At 41.0% G+C, this 15,885-nt stretch overlaps 1 protein-coding gene across 6 annotated transcripts in view; it reads left to right on the forward strand.

The window, feature by feature from the left end:
- The window catches only part of LOC147692851 (receptor-type tyrosine-protein phosphatase gamma-like), a 1,083,817-nt gene that overhangs the window by 985,396 nt on the left and 82,536 nt on the right, over positions 1-15,885 (forward strand). For all 6 annotated transcript variants that reach the window (XM_086939073.1, XM_086939071.1, XM_086939072.1 and 3 more), the window contains one exon: positions 13,489-13,661. In XM_086939073.1, the coding sequence (XP_086795199.1) occupies positions 13,489-13,661 (173 nt within the window). The remainder of the gene's footprint in view (positions 1-13,488; positions 13,662-15,885) is intronic.

Genomic DNA, 15,885 nt, shown 5'->3' on the forward strand with positions numbered 1-15,885 from the left:
AGACACGCGAAAGAATGAATCAATTTAAGGACTTGCCCATGCTCATAGTAAAATGTGTTTACCAGCTTGTTTTTAATTATATTTTGATAAGGGAGTGCAGCGCCTTTGTTTTCTGTAAATGTATTGATTTTAATTGACGTTGTACTTGTGTGCATTTAATTTAGGATTATAGGATTTTTAACTTATTTTTGCTGTGACTCTTGTTTAACCTACTTTTGTTTGCTTGTTTTTAACTAGTTAATGGTGATTTAAACTGTTCTAGCTGTTCAAAGTCTGCAGATTTCAGTATGGATAGCTCATAGGCTCAGGAATGTGTGGGTATTTCAAGCGCAGGAATGCATAGCAAATTCAGTGGAGCGTAGGTACAGAAAGACGTATACGGGGAGCACGCAGAACTCCGAAATGGATAGCTCTCAGGATCAGATAGAAGTAAAAGGTTATATGACAGTCTTTTGGTTTGAAAACTCAAACACTCAAACCTACATTAAGGTCAGCAATCCGTTGTAACTGAATGACTACAATGTGAGTGCATCCAACCATAGATGGGAGACACAATATTATGGTGATTGATTCTGTATACACTGCAAGTACTCCTGATATTTTCATTAACCCCTTCCATGCTGGTGACGAACCCCAGCCGTCTCGCTCTGCGGCGCTCGTGTGCTGATGACGGCTGGGGTTCGTCACGGCCCCGCCCTGTTCTTTTGTTTACCGCACAGCGGCGGAAACGGCCCAGCATGGAAGGGGTTAAAGGATCCTCCCGATGAGCCTCACCAAAGGCTGAAGAGTGTTAAAGGGAAGGTCCTAGCAGTTAGGTTACTTTGGTTGTTTTGTGTACACAAGGAAAATCTGAAATGTGGTTTTGATCTCTGGTGTCCAGGAAATTAAGACAATCCACAGGGCAGCGGCAATAGGATGGGAGATCTTCACTGACAGCACTCTAGTACAGGACCACCCTTCAGCAAGCCCTATGCTCCCTAGGTTTGGATAGTTCATTCCCCAAGTAAACTGTGAAAACAATTGCTTATAAACTATACGCTTTTCTATCCGATATACTATAAGCCTGAACTTTGAGCTTCATATGATAGAGACGGTCACCACTAAGCCAGAGTTGGCCCTGAAATGGGCTAAGGATGACGAAGATATGTGCAGGATGGCCTCCCTTACTCTAGGGCCAGATTTATACCAAGGATTTCCTATATAATTCTATTTACACTTTACTGTTCTCTTTCTTCCTTCTCACCCTTTCTTTGATTACTTTGCATTCATATTCCCTTTCTTATGTCTCCTGTTTTCTTCTTACTCTTTGATTTTCTTTGTTGTCTTTCATTTTCTTTCATTAATATTTCTTTTATTAATCATTACCCTCTACCCGACCTCTCTTTTTGCTTTTTCTTTGTTTCCTTCCTTTTATTCTTCCTTTCTTTTTCAATTTCTTCCTCCCACTACTTCCTTTCTTTCTTACCCATTATTTCTTCTTTCCTTCCTTCGTTTTTCCCTTGTGTTTTTCTTTCCTCTTCCCTTTCACACTTTCTTTTGTCTCCCTTTTCTTATTTACCATTTTTTCTTCCTTGCTTTCTTTCTTATACCGTTGCTGATTTCTTCCTTATTACTTCTATTCTTCCTTACTGCTTGCTTAAGTTTTTTCTTTTATTCTTCCTTTTTTCCTTCCTCTTCCCTTCCTTCCTTCAAACTTCCCTTTTTTCTCTCTTCATCTGCACTTCCATTTTCCTCTTAATTATGCTTTCTTTATTTGGACTTTGTTCCATTCAATGTTCCTTTATTCCGTCCATTATTCTCTTTTCATTCGATTTTCTTCCTTTTCTCCTTCTATTTTCCTTTCTTCCTCTATCGTACACTCCTTTCCCTGTGTCATTCTTCCGTTTTCTCCTCACTTTATTACTTCCTTTTATTTTTCTTTAATTTCTTCCATCCTTCACATTTCCCCCATCTTTCTTGCGTCATCCCGTCTTTCATTTAGTTCTTCTTTGCATTTCTTTATTTGTTCAACATCTACAATAGACCGATCAGCATCTGTAGAGAATCGCCAACTCTCGCGCTTCTACACAATCAATTGAGTCTCTTTCCCCCAGAAGCACCTATGATAGCTGTTGGGGACTTTAATCCGACATTCAAACCACTGATCAATGGTGACGCATCCCTAACCGTCGAGGAAAACAAACAATGGTCAATCCCAAAATCTGGGATCACCAAAACAACTAGAAGCTCAGCCCTTGCTCTCCAATTATTGGGCATTACATTAAGGGGTGGGCTATTTATTTATTTATTTAAAAGTTTTATATAGCGCGAACAAGATCTTCGCAGATATCAGAGCGCTTTACATAGAAGGGTACATGAGGGAACATAGTCAGACAAGTAAATCAATAGATCACACAGTACAAATAGTACAAATAAGTGACTGCAAAGCCAATCATGTGAGTAATAAGACAACTCAAACAAATAAGTAAAGGGGTCAAACATGTAGTACAGATCGGTGCAGGGTGTTAATAGGGTTCGAGATAGTAGTTCAAGTGTATTTAGCCATGAGGATAGCTTTTACTTCTTTTTTAAAGAGTGTAGTGGAGGAGATAAGCCTGGTATCGGGAGGGAGTGAGTTCCAAATCCTAGGCGCCATTCCTGAGAAGGAGCGCTTGTATGTTTTTTCCTTCCGGAATCTTCGAGGTTTCAGCAGAAGATTGTTTGTGCCTCTTGTGTTTCTAATTCCCCCAGAGATTGTCAATTTCTGAGCAAGGTAGCCGGGTGAGTTTAGGTGTACCGCCTTGTGTGTCATGCAGGCGATTTTCAGATGTATTCTGGCTTCAAAAGGCAGCCAATTCAGGGATTTCAAGTCAGGGGTAATGTGGGAGTGCTTTTTTGACCCAGTGATGAGTCTCGCTGCAGCATTTAGAGAAGCTTTTAGTGGTGCGGTTGTAGTTCGGGGGAGTCTGCAGAGGGCGGTGCTGCCGTATTCAATTTGTGGGATGACTAGTGCTTGTACTGCAGTTTGGAAGTCTTTGGCTGGGAGGTAGGGTTTAAGTTTCCTCAGAGTATTGATCTGGAAGTTCGCTCCCTTTGTTGCCTTGCTGATATGTTGCTGCATGTTGAGATTGGTGTCGAGTGTTATGTCTAAAGATTTTGCTGAGTCCACGATGGTGGGTTGGACATTGAGTGCGGTTAGGAGCCAATGTTGAGTGGTGGATATCTTCGCAGGAGGTGAGATCAGAAGGAACTCTGTTTTCAGGGCATTGAGTTTGAGGTGATTGTCGGCAAGCCAGGATTGGGTGCATCTGATCGTTGAGTTCAGGAGCAGGATGTCATTGGGTGATTGTAATTTGAGGTAAAGTTGGATGTCATCGGCGTACATGTGGAAGTGTACATTGGATGCTTGTAGCAAGGTGGTGAGAGGTTCCATGACTAGGTTGAACAAAGTTGGGGATAGAGAGGATCCTTGGGGGACGCCTAGCGTTACAGGTATTGGCGAGGACATCAGGTTGTTGCTCTTGAATTTCTGCGACCTGTTGTGAAGAAAGGAAGTGAACCACTTGAGGACAGTTCCAGATAAGCCCATTCTTGTGTTTAGTAGTTCTAGTAGATTCTCATGTTTAACGGTGTCGAATGCTGAGGAGAGATCAAGAAGGATGAGGAGGCAGGTGTCGTTTTGGTCTAGCATTTGAAGTGCGTCGTCAATTATGTGAGTCATAGCAGTTTCTGTGCTGTGTCCTGCTCGGAAGCCTGACTGGTGAGGGTTGAGGAGATCGAATTGCTCAATGTGTTTAGTCAATTGTAGTTGTGCGCATTTTTCCAGCAGTTTGGCGAGAGTGGGGATATTGGTGATGGGACGGTAATTGTTGAGATCAGAGGGGTCGGCTGTTGGTTTCTTTAGTAGAGGTGTGACCTGACCAACTTTGAGGGAGTCAGGTATGCTTCCTTGTTGGAGAGAGCTGTTGATGATTTTAGTCCAGAGAGGGAGAAGCAAAGGGGTAAAGTCTTTTACTGCGAAGGCAGGGAGGGGGTCCGTGAGGTGATTGGATGGTTTCAGGGTGCTGAGTAATTTGCCAATTTCTTCTTCCGAGTATGTGCCAAAGGTTGACCATGTAGCATTGTTTTTTGGTTCAGTGGGTGCTAGGCATTGGGGTTTGGAGTAGAGGCTTGCGTCAATGAGATCGCTTTTTATTTTGTCAGTTTTTTGGATAAGGAAAGCAGCGAAGTCTTCACAGGAGGGTGCCTCACGCCCAGTGTTGAGTGGTTGTGGTTGCTCCTTGGATTGTGACTTGATTAGCTCAAACAGTTTTCTCGGGCGGTTTTTTGCTTGGTCGAGTTGGAGGCTGAAGAAGTCCGATTTTGAGCGTTTTATTTTCCTGAAGTAGGCGTTTCTCTTTTTCTTCAGATCTTTTAGGTGCATTGCGGAGGGAGCTGATCTCCAGGTCCGTTCTGCCATTCGCATGTTGCTTCTATCCTCGTTGAGACTCCCGTCGTACCATGGTTTGGAGATTTTAGTAGAGACTCTTTTTAGCTGCATAGGTGCAGCCTCATTAATTAAAGAGCTTGTAATGGTAGATCCCTATCTGACTAACAGGTAACAGGGCGCTCCCACATAAAATCGATCCAACAGTGGAAACAGAATTGATTATGTCCTAATGCTGTCTCTCTGGTCGAGCATAGTAGATTTGAGAGTCCTAGAAAGATGGGATAGCGACCACAACGCTTTTGATCTTAAATTATCTGTCTTGATTATCCCCACCCCTAAATAAGTAAAACCTTGCATTTTGGGTAATATTGCTGAATCAAACAACAAAAAAGTCCCTTAAGTGGGAGTTTGTGGAGTAAAGTGTATATGAATGTGCTATGTCTTGCAGAAGCTGGATATATTACTTGGTGCCTCCCCCCACCCCCAAATCAATAAAAACCATTAACAATGTCTTGTTCATAAAATTGATGGACATTTTATCAAAGACTCAGGGAGGGATAAAAAAAAGTGAGAACAAGAGATTCCAAAATATTCTAGAGTTTTATTGCGAATGGCAGCACCTCACCTATTGATGTAGTTGCTTTCCATATACAACCAGAATGGGGGTTGATCATTACAAAAAGCTACACTCCCTGGCAAAAGCTGAGGCGAACAGTGAAGGTATGACTAGCCCTTCCTGGGGCAATACACCAGGTCAACTAGACGCCCTTGAGATATCTTATACTGACTCAAATACTGCACTCAAATCACCTGTTGCCAAAAAGGTACCAGGCCATGACTGTGTACCAGTTGATCTTTACGCCTCTAAGCCAGGCATCTGGGTGACCTACTTGAAGGGCATCGAGACGAGCCAGGGAATTACAGACCGACCTCCTCTACCAAAAAGTCGAGACCTCTAATTATTGTGCACAGAGTCTGGTCAACACCTTAAATAGAACCTACAGGAAAGCAACAAGGAAGCTTTTAGAAACAGCAGGCCGTTTAGGTGTCAAATGGCTGCTACATGTATAGAAGATGCTATATGCTCTAGGCCTCAAATCTCTCGTCCAGCACAGAATCCACTCTCTGCTATTCACATCAAGAGATTAAAGATCGATGCCGTGATTACCTTTCGGGTGATAATATCAAAACAAGTAAGACTGGTTGCTTATCAGACCAGATCCTTGACTTCAACATTATCTCATCATATGAAGCAGCACTCGATTCCTTACAAGTTGGATTACCTAGATCGCTGTACTTGAAGTTCAGGTATGGGACACTCCCACTGGCCCAATTTACATTTAAATGGGAGATGCATATGTTTAAGTGTAAATTACCTAATATATTCTCCCACCATATTGCTTAACGGGTTCAGAAAAAAAGCAGCTTGAAATGAGATGTAAAGTTATTAGTAACTTTACTGGCATATTTTAGGGATTCATCACACAAACATAGTTCTGCTTGGGAGATCTCATCCTATACTACTGAAAACTATACATTGAAAAGAAGAGGGAAACTCGCACCACTCACCTGACAAACATTACTATTGTAACTTATAAATCGTGCCCACACACTGTGTGTGTTTGGGACATGCGTTACGATGTATATTTCAGTGCATGAAAGGTATTGTTCGATGTGGTGTTAGTCCTGTTTTATTAATCACAAACACTTTCATATTTGTATTTTTCTTTGTTTGTCTGCCATTTCATTTTTAGGTTGAGCCTATCAGACAGCTAAAGCTCTCTGGTTGCCAGTCACATTGTCAAATTGCCAAGATCTTAGAGTCGGCTTAAAGCCCCCATTGCTTATCATTTGTTGACTTTAATGTCGCTCTTATTTGATTGCTTCTTACTTGATGACTTGGCTTGTCCATCTTGTGTTTCTCCCTTCCCTGTAACATAACCTCTTTACTTGTGTCATTCCACTTCTCACCTTTAAGGAACTTCTTTTTTGCTAAGCACTTATCCAGAGTGCATGTGTGTTTATGACCTGTCTCCCTTGTGTGCTTTGCTATATCCTCCAACACAAGTTGTCCATCTTGTGTTTCTCCCTTCCCTGTAACATAACCTCTTTACTTGTGTCATTCCACTTCTCACCTTTAAGGAACTTCTTTTTTGCTAAGCACTTATCCAGAGTGCATGTGTGTTTATGACCTGTCTCCCTTGTGTGCTTTGCTATATCCTCCAACACAAGTTGTCCATCTTGTGTTTCTCCCTTCCCTGTAACATAACCTCTTTACTTGTGTCATTCCACTTCTCACCTTTAAGGAACTTCTTTTTTGCTAAGCACTTATCCAGAGTGCATGTGTGTTTATGACCTGTCTCCCTTGTGTGCTTTGCTATATCCTCCAACACAGTTATACTGTCTTTCATCTGTGTGCTTCTCTTCCCTCCTGCCTGCAATTCTATCTCTTGTAGGTGTGCTCCCCCCTCCACATGTTGCCCTTTCTTGCACATGTACTTCACTAGTGTTCTCTCCCTCTTGTGCTTCTCCCACTGCTTTCCATATGCAGTTTTTCCCCTTCCCCACATCCTTCTCTGTTGCCCTCCCTAACACGGGGTATCTGCAGTTCTTAATTTGATTTTTTAATCAATATTTAAAAAGTGAAAGCAAATGGTTCTTGCATCATTGCACAGGGGAACGTACGTGTGCCGATGTGTGCGTCAGTGGAACGGCACAACACCATTGTGTCTTTTGTAAAAAGATTTCTTTTTATTTTACTGGTGCTGCAAAGCTAAAAGCAATTGGCAAAACAACTATGTTTCACTTTTGGAGTGATATGTTTTTTCCTGATGCCTGCACTAGGGCTTTTTTTCCATACATTTATTTTTTATATTCAGTTATTGATATTTCTGCAATGGGGTGTGCATGGGTCCATGTAACGTCAAAATGTATATGACTATTTTCAATGTAATGTATTTTAAATTAATTTTATTTTTAATAATATCTTTACATTTGTACAATCTGGTGTATATGAGTGAATGCAATGCATATAATGGGTAAAACAACCCCAAGCTACGAATATTAGTGTTGTTGTATTGGCCACATCATGCATGATTTTTTTATGTGTACAGATAGCCTGCCAGCATGAGGTTGCACGATCCACAGTAGTCCTTCAGAAGCTGTACTAGTTGCAGCCCATTCACCCAGTCACTAACAGCACCCGGCCAGCTGGCGACATCAGCCTCTTACTCTACTCTTAAACCATTTCGTAGATCATCTAAGTTGACTGTGGAGCTGACTAGATCTTGCCATATTTGAATGTGTACTAGGACTGATGCCATGAATGTTGCAAAAAAAGTTCACATCATGTGGAAAGATATTTTACCTCTACTGAATTGCTGAGATAGTTTGCACTGCTCTACCTGCGAACCTGAAAGCAGATGCTTAGTCTTGATTTTCCTAGAGCGTGCTGTGAAGGGAAACGTTATTGGTGCTTGAACAGTCTTTATTACAAATGTACTGGCTGCCAAAATCTGAATATATTCCCCTAGGCAAAATTTCAAACCTCAAGCAAACGCTCCACACACAGTTTGTACACTTATGCACATACTTAAAATGCAATACAACTGAGTACCACAGCAGATGACAATAAAGTTGACTTTAATCTCCTTATAATACCAATAACATTAAAATCCCATATAAACAAAAACGTATACTCCTAACGACCACATGCACAAATATTTAAAACAAGGATATATTTTCAGACCTCAAACTTAGTCTTTCCAAAAATACACGTCTACTTTGTTTGTCACTAATTGTCCATTAATTAAATCTATAACATTTAAGCATCACCAGTGTGCATAGTTCATGCCTCTAATTTCAGTCAACATGTTTGAGTGGAAATAACTTACCAAAACCCCCATCTTCAGAAAATAAATATATGGGTATTTCCTCCCCAACATAATCTCATGTAATATCTTAAAAACAATGTCCGTTTACAAAACATCATGACCTAAGATTTAAATAACAAGCAATTTGTTACATGCACAATAAGTCATAACCGCTCAAAATAGATATGATTAGAGAGATTTATTCTAAAATTCATTTTAGGTTTTAACACCCACCTCATAAATGGATATCCATGCACATCGATCCAACATGCCATGGTATTCAAACAAACTCCCCATGTATTCGACATAGGCACACAAATCCACATACTGTACTGCCACTGCCTTCTTCTTGCATCCATCTTTCTTTCATGCTAACAGAACTGACACTCATGTATTCAATTTTTTTTTTTTTACCTGATTCACTTGCCAACTATTTCTACTATTCCCAGTGGTGCTGTGTGCCTTCTGGTTCACTTCGAACACCAGCTCTATTATATCTAGTCACATTTAAAAGAGCCTCCACTGTGTTCTGAAGGAACAACAACACCACCAAGTCATTATCTGTATTTATCGCCCTGTATCATTGGAGTATCAGCCTCCAGGCCCTCCTTACGCTTTTCACTGGGCCTTTATTTATGGGAGATTACCATAATCAATCTCTCCACAAGGTGACCATCCTACATTGAGTGTTATCCCAACCCTGTAAATTCAAATTAACTCCCATTAAATAGAGTGAGACACAGATCTATCACACCCCATTCGCAAAAGGGCACCCTTTACCTCTAGCAGATGCTTCACTCCTAATCATCTATGGACGGACTCCATCAAATCCCCTCATAATGTTCCACACCAACAATCTACAAATATTAAAATGATTTGTCAATATAAAGCACCCTTAGGGCCTCGCAACTCCACCATCCAGTTGCTCTTCAGAACCCTAATTTATAGTGCATAATAATGATGTACCTACCCCATTATCAAACACCAGGTTTATATACTTCCACTCGCTGAGATATTAAATTGAATCATTTTGTCTATTTGATATGTTATCAAACCAAAAAATACTCATTAGGTGTACTACCGCCTCTAGATAGTATGTCTGAATACCACTTTTACCCAGGGGCCAGCATTTCCCTCATAGTCCCTCACAACCTAGCCTATAATTTCTTCACCCCTCAGCATATTCACGTTGTTTATTCGTGTTTGTAGTAAAAAAAAAAAAAAGGATCAGGTGAGTTGGGTGCATTTTGCTGAGCTCCCACTGCTGTGGAGACTGCAAAGAACATGCTGCGGACCACTAGACTGTGATAGATCCAGGTCTGGCAGCCATTTTAACATATGCATTTCGTCCCTTGTATCCTCATTGTCTCGTACTTACATTATGAATGAGTAGAATGTAATGGGCATGGCCCCTCTACCTTATATCCATCCTGCAATAGCACATTTCTTCACAACATGCTCCGAAATCTACCTCCATATATAGTGGTCTAAGTATACCTCAACGATGGCCATCTTGATGTCTCAATTGCTTCCGACAACCCTATTTAGCATCTATCACCTAATCTTTATTTATTAATCTAAACATGACCTAATAACGCTAGGCCGAATTCTTTGCTGCCGTATGAAAATTCAAATCGGGTGCCATCATTGTAAAAAATTTAAATAGAGAAAAATATAAAAGATGTATATCCAACAACGCCAGCATCTGCGCCAAACCCAAACCGTGACATCTTGTACTTTGTGACAAAATAATTAGGCACTCCCACTCTTCATTGCTGTTCAATCCGACCCTAAATGTATTGAATGTAGTCATAAGAAACTGCTCTCTGGTCTTCCTTAGCTTGCCGATGTTCCCTCTTCTTCTTTCTGTCTCTGCTTTTTCTAGCACAAACCAGCATAAATCATAATCCTTATATTCCTTAAGTAAAAAATGGTCAAGCAAAGGAGCTTTTCTTTGTTCTAAATGACCATTTTGTGTTTATTGTCCCCCACTCTCAATTCGCGGCTAGTTTCTCCAAACATAAGAGAGACCACACAGCATATATTCAAATACACCACTTTTTTACTCCGGCAATTTTTGAACACTCTACGTTATCCCTTGGCATGAGCCCCTAATATCCCTTCTGCGTAGCTGGCACACATTGCAACCACTACATTTATAGTTGCCAACAGTTCTCTCTTTATTCTGAATAGGTTGTATCTGTGGCTTCCACTCTAAGTGTGTACCAATTTCATCTGAAAATTCCTGTTTCTATGGAATGCAAATAGGGGTCTTTTAAATTTTACACTCCCATCATTATTTAAAATGTTCTGATTTCTATTAATTACATTTTTAATATATTACTCATTCCTGAGAAATTTCTAACAAAGCCAAGTCTCTCCCTTTTCTTCTCTTCCTAGGATTATACTTTCCCTTTCATAGTATATTGCTCTCTTATATGAGTATCTTATCAATGTATTGGGATATTGCCTATCCCTGAGATTACTCTTTAATAACTCAGAGTGCCTATCCTAATCCTCCATCAAGGTACAGCTTCTCCTCAGGCTAAGAAACTGTTCAAAGGGGACATTATCCTTCAGGCTTTTGGGGTCATAACTTGAATAGTGCAGTAAAGTGTTTTTATCTGTAGGTTTACTAAAAAGATGAACTGCAAGGTTCCTCGAGACTTCTTCGATAGTTCTATCAAAGAAGTCGCACCTATTCTTACTTTTGATAGCGATACATTTATAATTATTGTCTCCCAGATTGAGCCATATAACACATTCATGTAACTGTTTCTTGGGGTCCCTTCAAATAAAGAAAATATCAATAAAACATGACCAGCGTTTCACATTTTCAAAGAAGTACTTTTTGCAGTCTGTCAGTATTCTAGGGAAAAGAATTGTGGGACTTGCAGGCTGTATCACATGTATGTGCAGACATGTAATTATAGAAGGCTGTCAAGCCCACTGTTGAAATGACTCAGAAACAACATTACCATCATGAACATTTATTCAGCCTGTCATTCCTTCATTAGGCTGTGGCCTTCTCTTTACTCAACGGATTTCCTCGCTCAACTTGCTTTCAAGTAAACAATCATGACTCTTCTCTTTGGGCTACATCCATTGATTAGCACGCAGGTGGCCTCCAGCTAGGTTTGCCCCTTATAAATATAATATATACGTACATTCACCATGTCCAGTCATGCTCTGCATCAACATGAGGGATTGTCATTGCCCTGGACAGGTCTCTGCTTTGCTAGCTGAATTGTCTCAGTAAGTACCTGGAAATAAGACACTGCCCCATCGCCCACCATTTATGATTGCTCCAGTGCAGACTTAACCACACAATTTGGCTCTTATACCATTACTAGAGTGATAATAAGGACATCTAAGACGCTCAAGGTATTAAGTATACTACGCAAACACAAGGAGATGATGGACGGAGCGCTGAAACTTTTCAGACACTCACCCCAGTCAGAGATCTGGCCCGAATCCATCAACCTTCTTTAGCTCACTTCGCCACCCCAGTTCAGACATAACTATATGCAAATCAGTCTTGACCCTGTGCCTCATGGGAACAGTCCAGCCCGAACCAAGCCATGTCTTCCCTGGACAAGAAACAAGCATCCTGGGACCGGTTTGGGGCTAACACCCCTCATCAGTTTTCAGCGCTCTTTCCATCATCTCCTTGTGTTTGCTTTGTTTGCCCTAAGTTGGCAGGGTATGCCCACACGTGGGTCACTTGCTCATTTTGCCACTGGTTTCAAGCTAGCCTGGCTGATGAGGGCTGTTAGCCCGAAACCAGTCCCAGGAAGCTTGTATCCGGTCCAGGGAAGACATGGCTTGGCAGTTCGTACTGGACTGTTCCCATGAGGCACAGGGTCAAAACTGATTTGCATATAGCTGTGTCTGAAGGTGGGTCGCAAAGTGAGCTAAAGAACGTTGATGGCTTCAACCCAGATCTGTGACTGGGGGTGAGTGTCTGAAAAGTTTCAGCACTCCGTCCATCATCTCCTTATGTTTGCTTTGATTAAGTATACTACACCACAAAGTAGGAGTGAAGAGTATGTGGACATCAGTCACTTTTCTGTGGTGTCAAGACAACATTTGTCATATGTTCTTGTGTATGTGTAGTTTAGCTGTATAATGAACTGTGATACCATTTTTATTGTTCATCATAGATTAGTGGTCTAACTGGACCAATGTCCAAGTGTAAAATTCATTAGCTGTGACGAAACTCCAGTTTTGAGCATACTATGGACAAAACTCCACAGTATTGAGCATATACACATTGAAAGATATGCAAATTGGCTATATTTTGTAGTAGTAGGGTATGGCTAAATACCTACAGGGGATGTATGGTTTAGGATGTAGGTCAAACTTGAATCGTGCTAACGTCCACTCCACCGTATATCCTTCTGAGGTGTGAGGGAATTGAGTAACACTAACCCCTGTTATTTGCATTGTTTTGCTGGTGCAGAATTATGGCATCGAGCAGTACATTAAAACAAATCTTATTGGCATTGACCACAGCTTGTATACACGTTGTGTTCTCTCTTACATCGTTAAATTGAAACTAGTCTTGGATGGTTTATGAAGCTTGACATTCATCGATATTATTTTCAAGTGTATTATTACTTTTTGCTGCTTGTGTTTTCTGTGTAGCAGGGTTCAGTCTTTACTCTATAATCTTCCTTCCAGTGATTTGCTTGAGTTGCGTGTAATGGTGTTGGCATGTCCATGATGAACTTGTGGTGGGAGCATGGAACATCACTTTAGGACACATTTGCCACAATAATTATTGGTTGTGGGTGTTGTCATCTTATTTTGGCTGTTCTCGCTTTCTCCTGCAAAGAATGTATCTTACCCCCCCCCCACCCCACCCCCCCCCCAGTGTTGCCATATTGAGGGATTGCTTTATTTGAATTTTACCATATGAATGCTGATGTCTGTATGTGTGACGCAGTGCGGTTGTAAATTTGCTAAACGATTTTACTGTTTTGCAGTCACTAAAGATTCATACTTTATCTAATATCTTAGTATTGTAGTGCTGCTCTAACGTTGCGTTTATAATCTAGGAAGCAGTGGTTTTCCATTGCAGCAAAATAGTTTTTACACTGTATTTCAAATGTATTCTCAAAAAGAAGAAAGGTTGTTAATTGTTGGGAACACAGGAAATAAATGTTACATTCGTAAACCTAATATTTCTATTTTGTTTTATTGCAGGGACAAAAAGGAAATCCCAAAGGGCGTCACAATGAAAGAACAGTAATTCAGTATCACTATACACAGTGGCCTGACATGGGTGTGCCAGAGTATGCACTCCCAGTACTCACCTTTGTCAGGAGATCATCTGCTGCCAGAAGTCCAGAAATGGGCCCAGTAGTGGTGCACTGCAGGTACATCAGTATAAGTATTGATCCAGCATTTTCTGAGCCTGCTTGCTTACCAATGGTCCTCAGATGGACTATTTTTCTACAACTGAGAGGTGATGGGTGTTAACTTTAATATCAATCAAATTCAATTAACAGTGCAACTCATTTGGCTGCACCATGAGGACCAGGAATCAATAGGTATGGGTTAAGAAGATTTATTACAAATTCAAAATCAAGTTGATACACAACTCTTAAAACCATACTATAGAATTAAAAAATTGTCGCAGGCAGTCCTAGCCTGCGGAAGAAATAAAGGCCAACTGATGTAAGGCAAGCAAGCAATTCAGTCACAGCAATACAAAAGATCAAAAGCAATATTTGGTGCTCAGAAAAGAGTTGCAAGTTCTGTTGTTTATGCAAGAATGAATCTAGACTACCTAAAGGATGTTCCTAAAAATCTGAAGAGTCTCTAAATCCGTTATTTCCATAAAGATAATTAAAATCAGACAAGGAGAAATAAGTAGGGAAGGTGTCAACATTTCAGAAGCTCGGTCAAGAGTTTTCTATGGGTCAAATACAGGTGTTTGCCTAAGCCACACTTAGGAAAGAATGAAAAGTAAGCATAGAGGTCCAAACCTCTCAAACTCCAAAGGAAAGGTAGCCCCTAGAGGGGCAGAAGAGAAGTTTGAAAGAGACCTCCTAAAGCGTCTCTGGAAAAAGGGTCCTGAAGCGTGACTGAGTGAACACTAAATCACAACACACAAGTCTTCTAGGCAACACCCCTTTTGTCTGCATCATCAGGGGTCCATTGTTCTCATCCATTTCTCATGTTCCAGACCGCAACAATTTCCAAATATCCCACACCGAACATGGGAACGACATCGCCGTCTCACACACAGGTTTGATTAGAACATTGCTGAAAAGGCCTTTCAGTTGACGCTCTGGCTCCTCATGTTCTTTCTCCAGTGTCGTCGTCTTAGGCTTTCCTCTAATGCCAGTACACTTAATGTATCTATTATACAACTAACAATGCTTGTGAATACCAGCAAGAAATGTCACATTGGCAAGAAAATGGACAACAGTAGTTATGCAGCATTTTGGAATACAGGCCTACTGAAGACTACTTAAAGCATCTACTCAATGGTGCACATTGAATATGAATGTGTACATTTAAACACAAATTAATATATATTTCAAGTACATTAGATTCACATTATATATAACATTCAGTAAATCTTTAAAATCACGTGCAATTATGGCTAAGAACTACATTTACATCAAATATGACATATTAACTCCCACATTACATTACATTTTTATCGTTTTAAGTGAAATCATGTTTTGCATATGTGAGTATGTTTTCCATTTAGTTCGCTAATCAATACATGCTGTTCACAGTATCAAAGCACACATTATCAAAGTGGAATTTTATATGTACAGTAAGCACTAGTGTCAGTCAACCCTGTATGCACCGATTACTACCTCAAATACCTTGGCAGTTCACTAGTGTTACTTACCATTATCTCACTATGATTGTCTGCATTTGTACTCTGCGTATAGCATTACTGTGCATTCACTAGTGTCACTTTAGGCCCACGCAACTGTTTAGGACAGTGCACCCTTCCCTCCTACACCCTCCCTCCTACACCTGCCTAGTCTGTCCTCCCATCATGGAACCTGTCGGCAAACACACATATAGAATCAACTACCCACCCTCACTCACTAAAAAAGCCGCTAAACGCTTTAAACACAACTTCCTGAGGTCCCACCCTGAAACTCCTTGTGCAGACACCTACTTCTCACCAGTCAATGGTTCACTGAACATTGATATTATCTTCCACACCACACGCAGAGCCCAATGGAGAAACACGTTCCGCACCCTACTCACCGTCTCCACCTCCAGGAATTTTGCGCATGGCCTAAAACTCTCTATCACTCCATCCCAACTCTTCCCGGGCAGAACAACCATCACTATATACAATAACGGGATCATCCTAATTCAATCCACAGACAAGAACCTGGAACTACTAGACAACCTGTTCCCCACGTTCAAACAACACCTCGCCAGTCATCGGACCCCCACTCATAGCACCCGCAGGCCTATCACCCCTGAATTCACAGCCCCCAATCACCTAGCTCAACCCCAAAATGACACGCACTGTCCCCCCACCCCCGGCACCTTAGACATTCACCCACCTAATGTAGCCACCTCACACTCCAGTTACAAACATAGATCCTTCACCCACAC

The sequence above is a fragment of the Lissotriton vulgaris genome, chromosome 9, assembly GCF_964263255.1.
Source record: "Lissotriton vulgaris chromosome 9, aLisVul1.2, whole genome shotgun sequence".
Lineage (NCBI taxonomy): Eukaryota > Metazoa > Chordata > Amphibia > Caudata > Salamandridae > Lissotriton > Lissotriton vulgaris.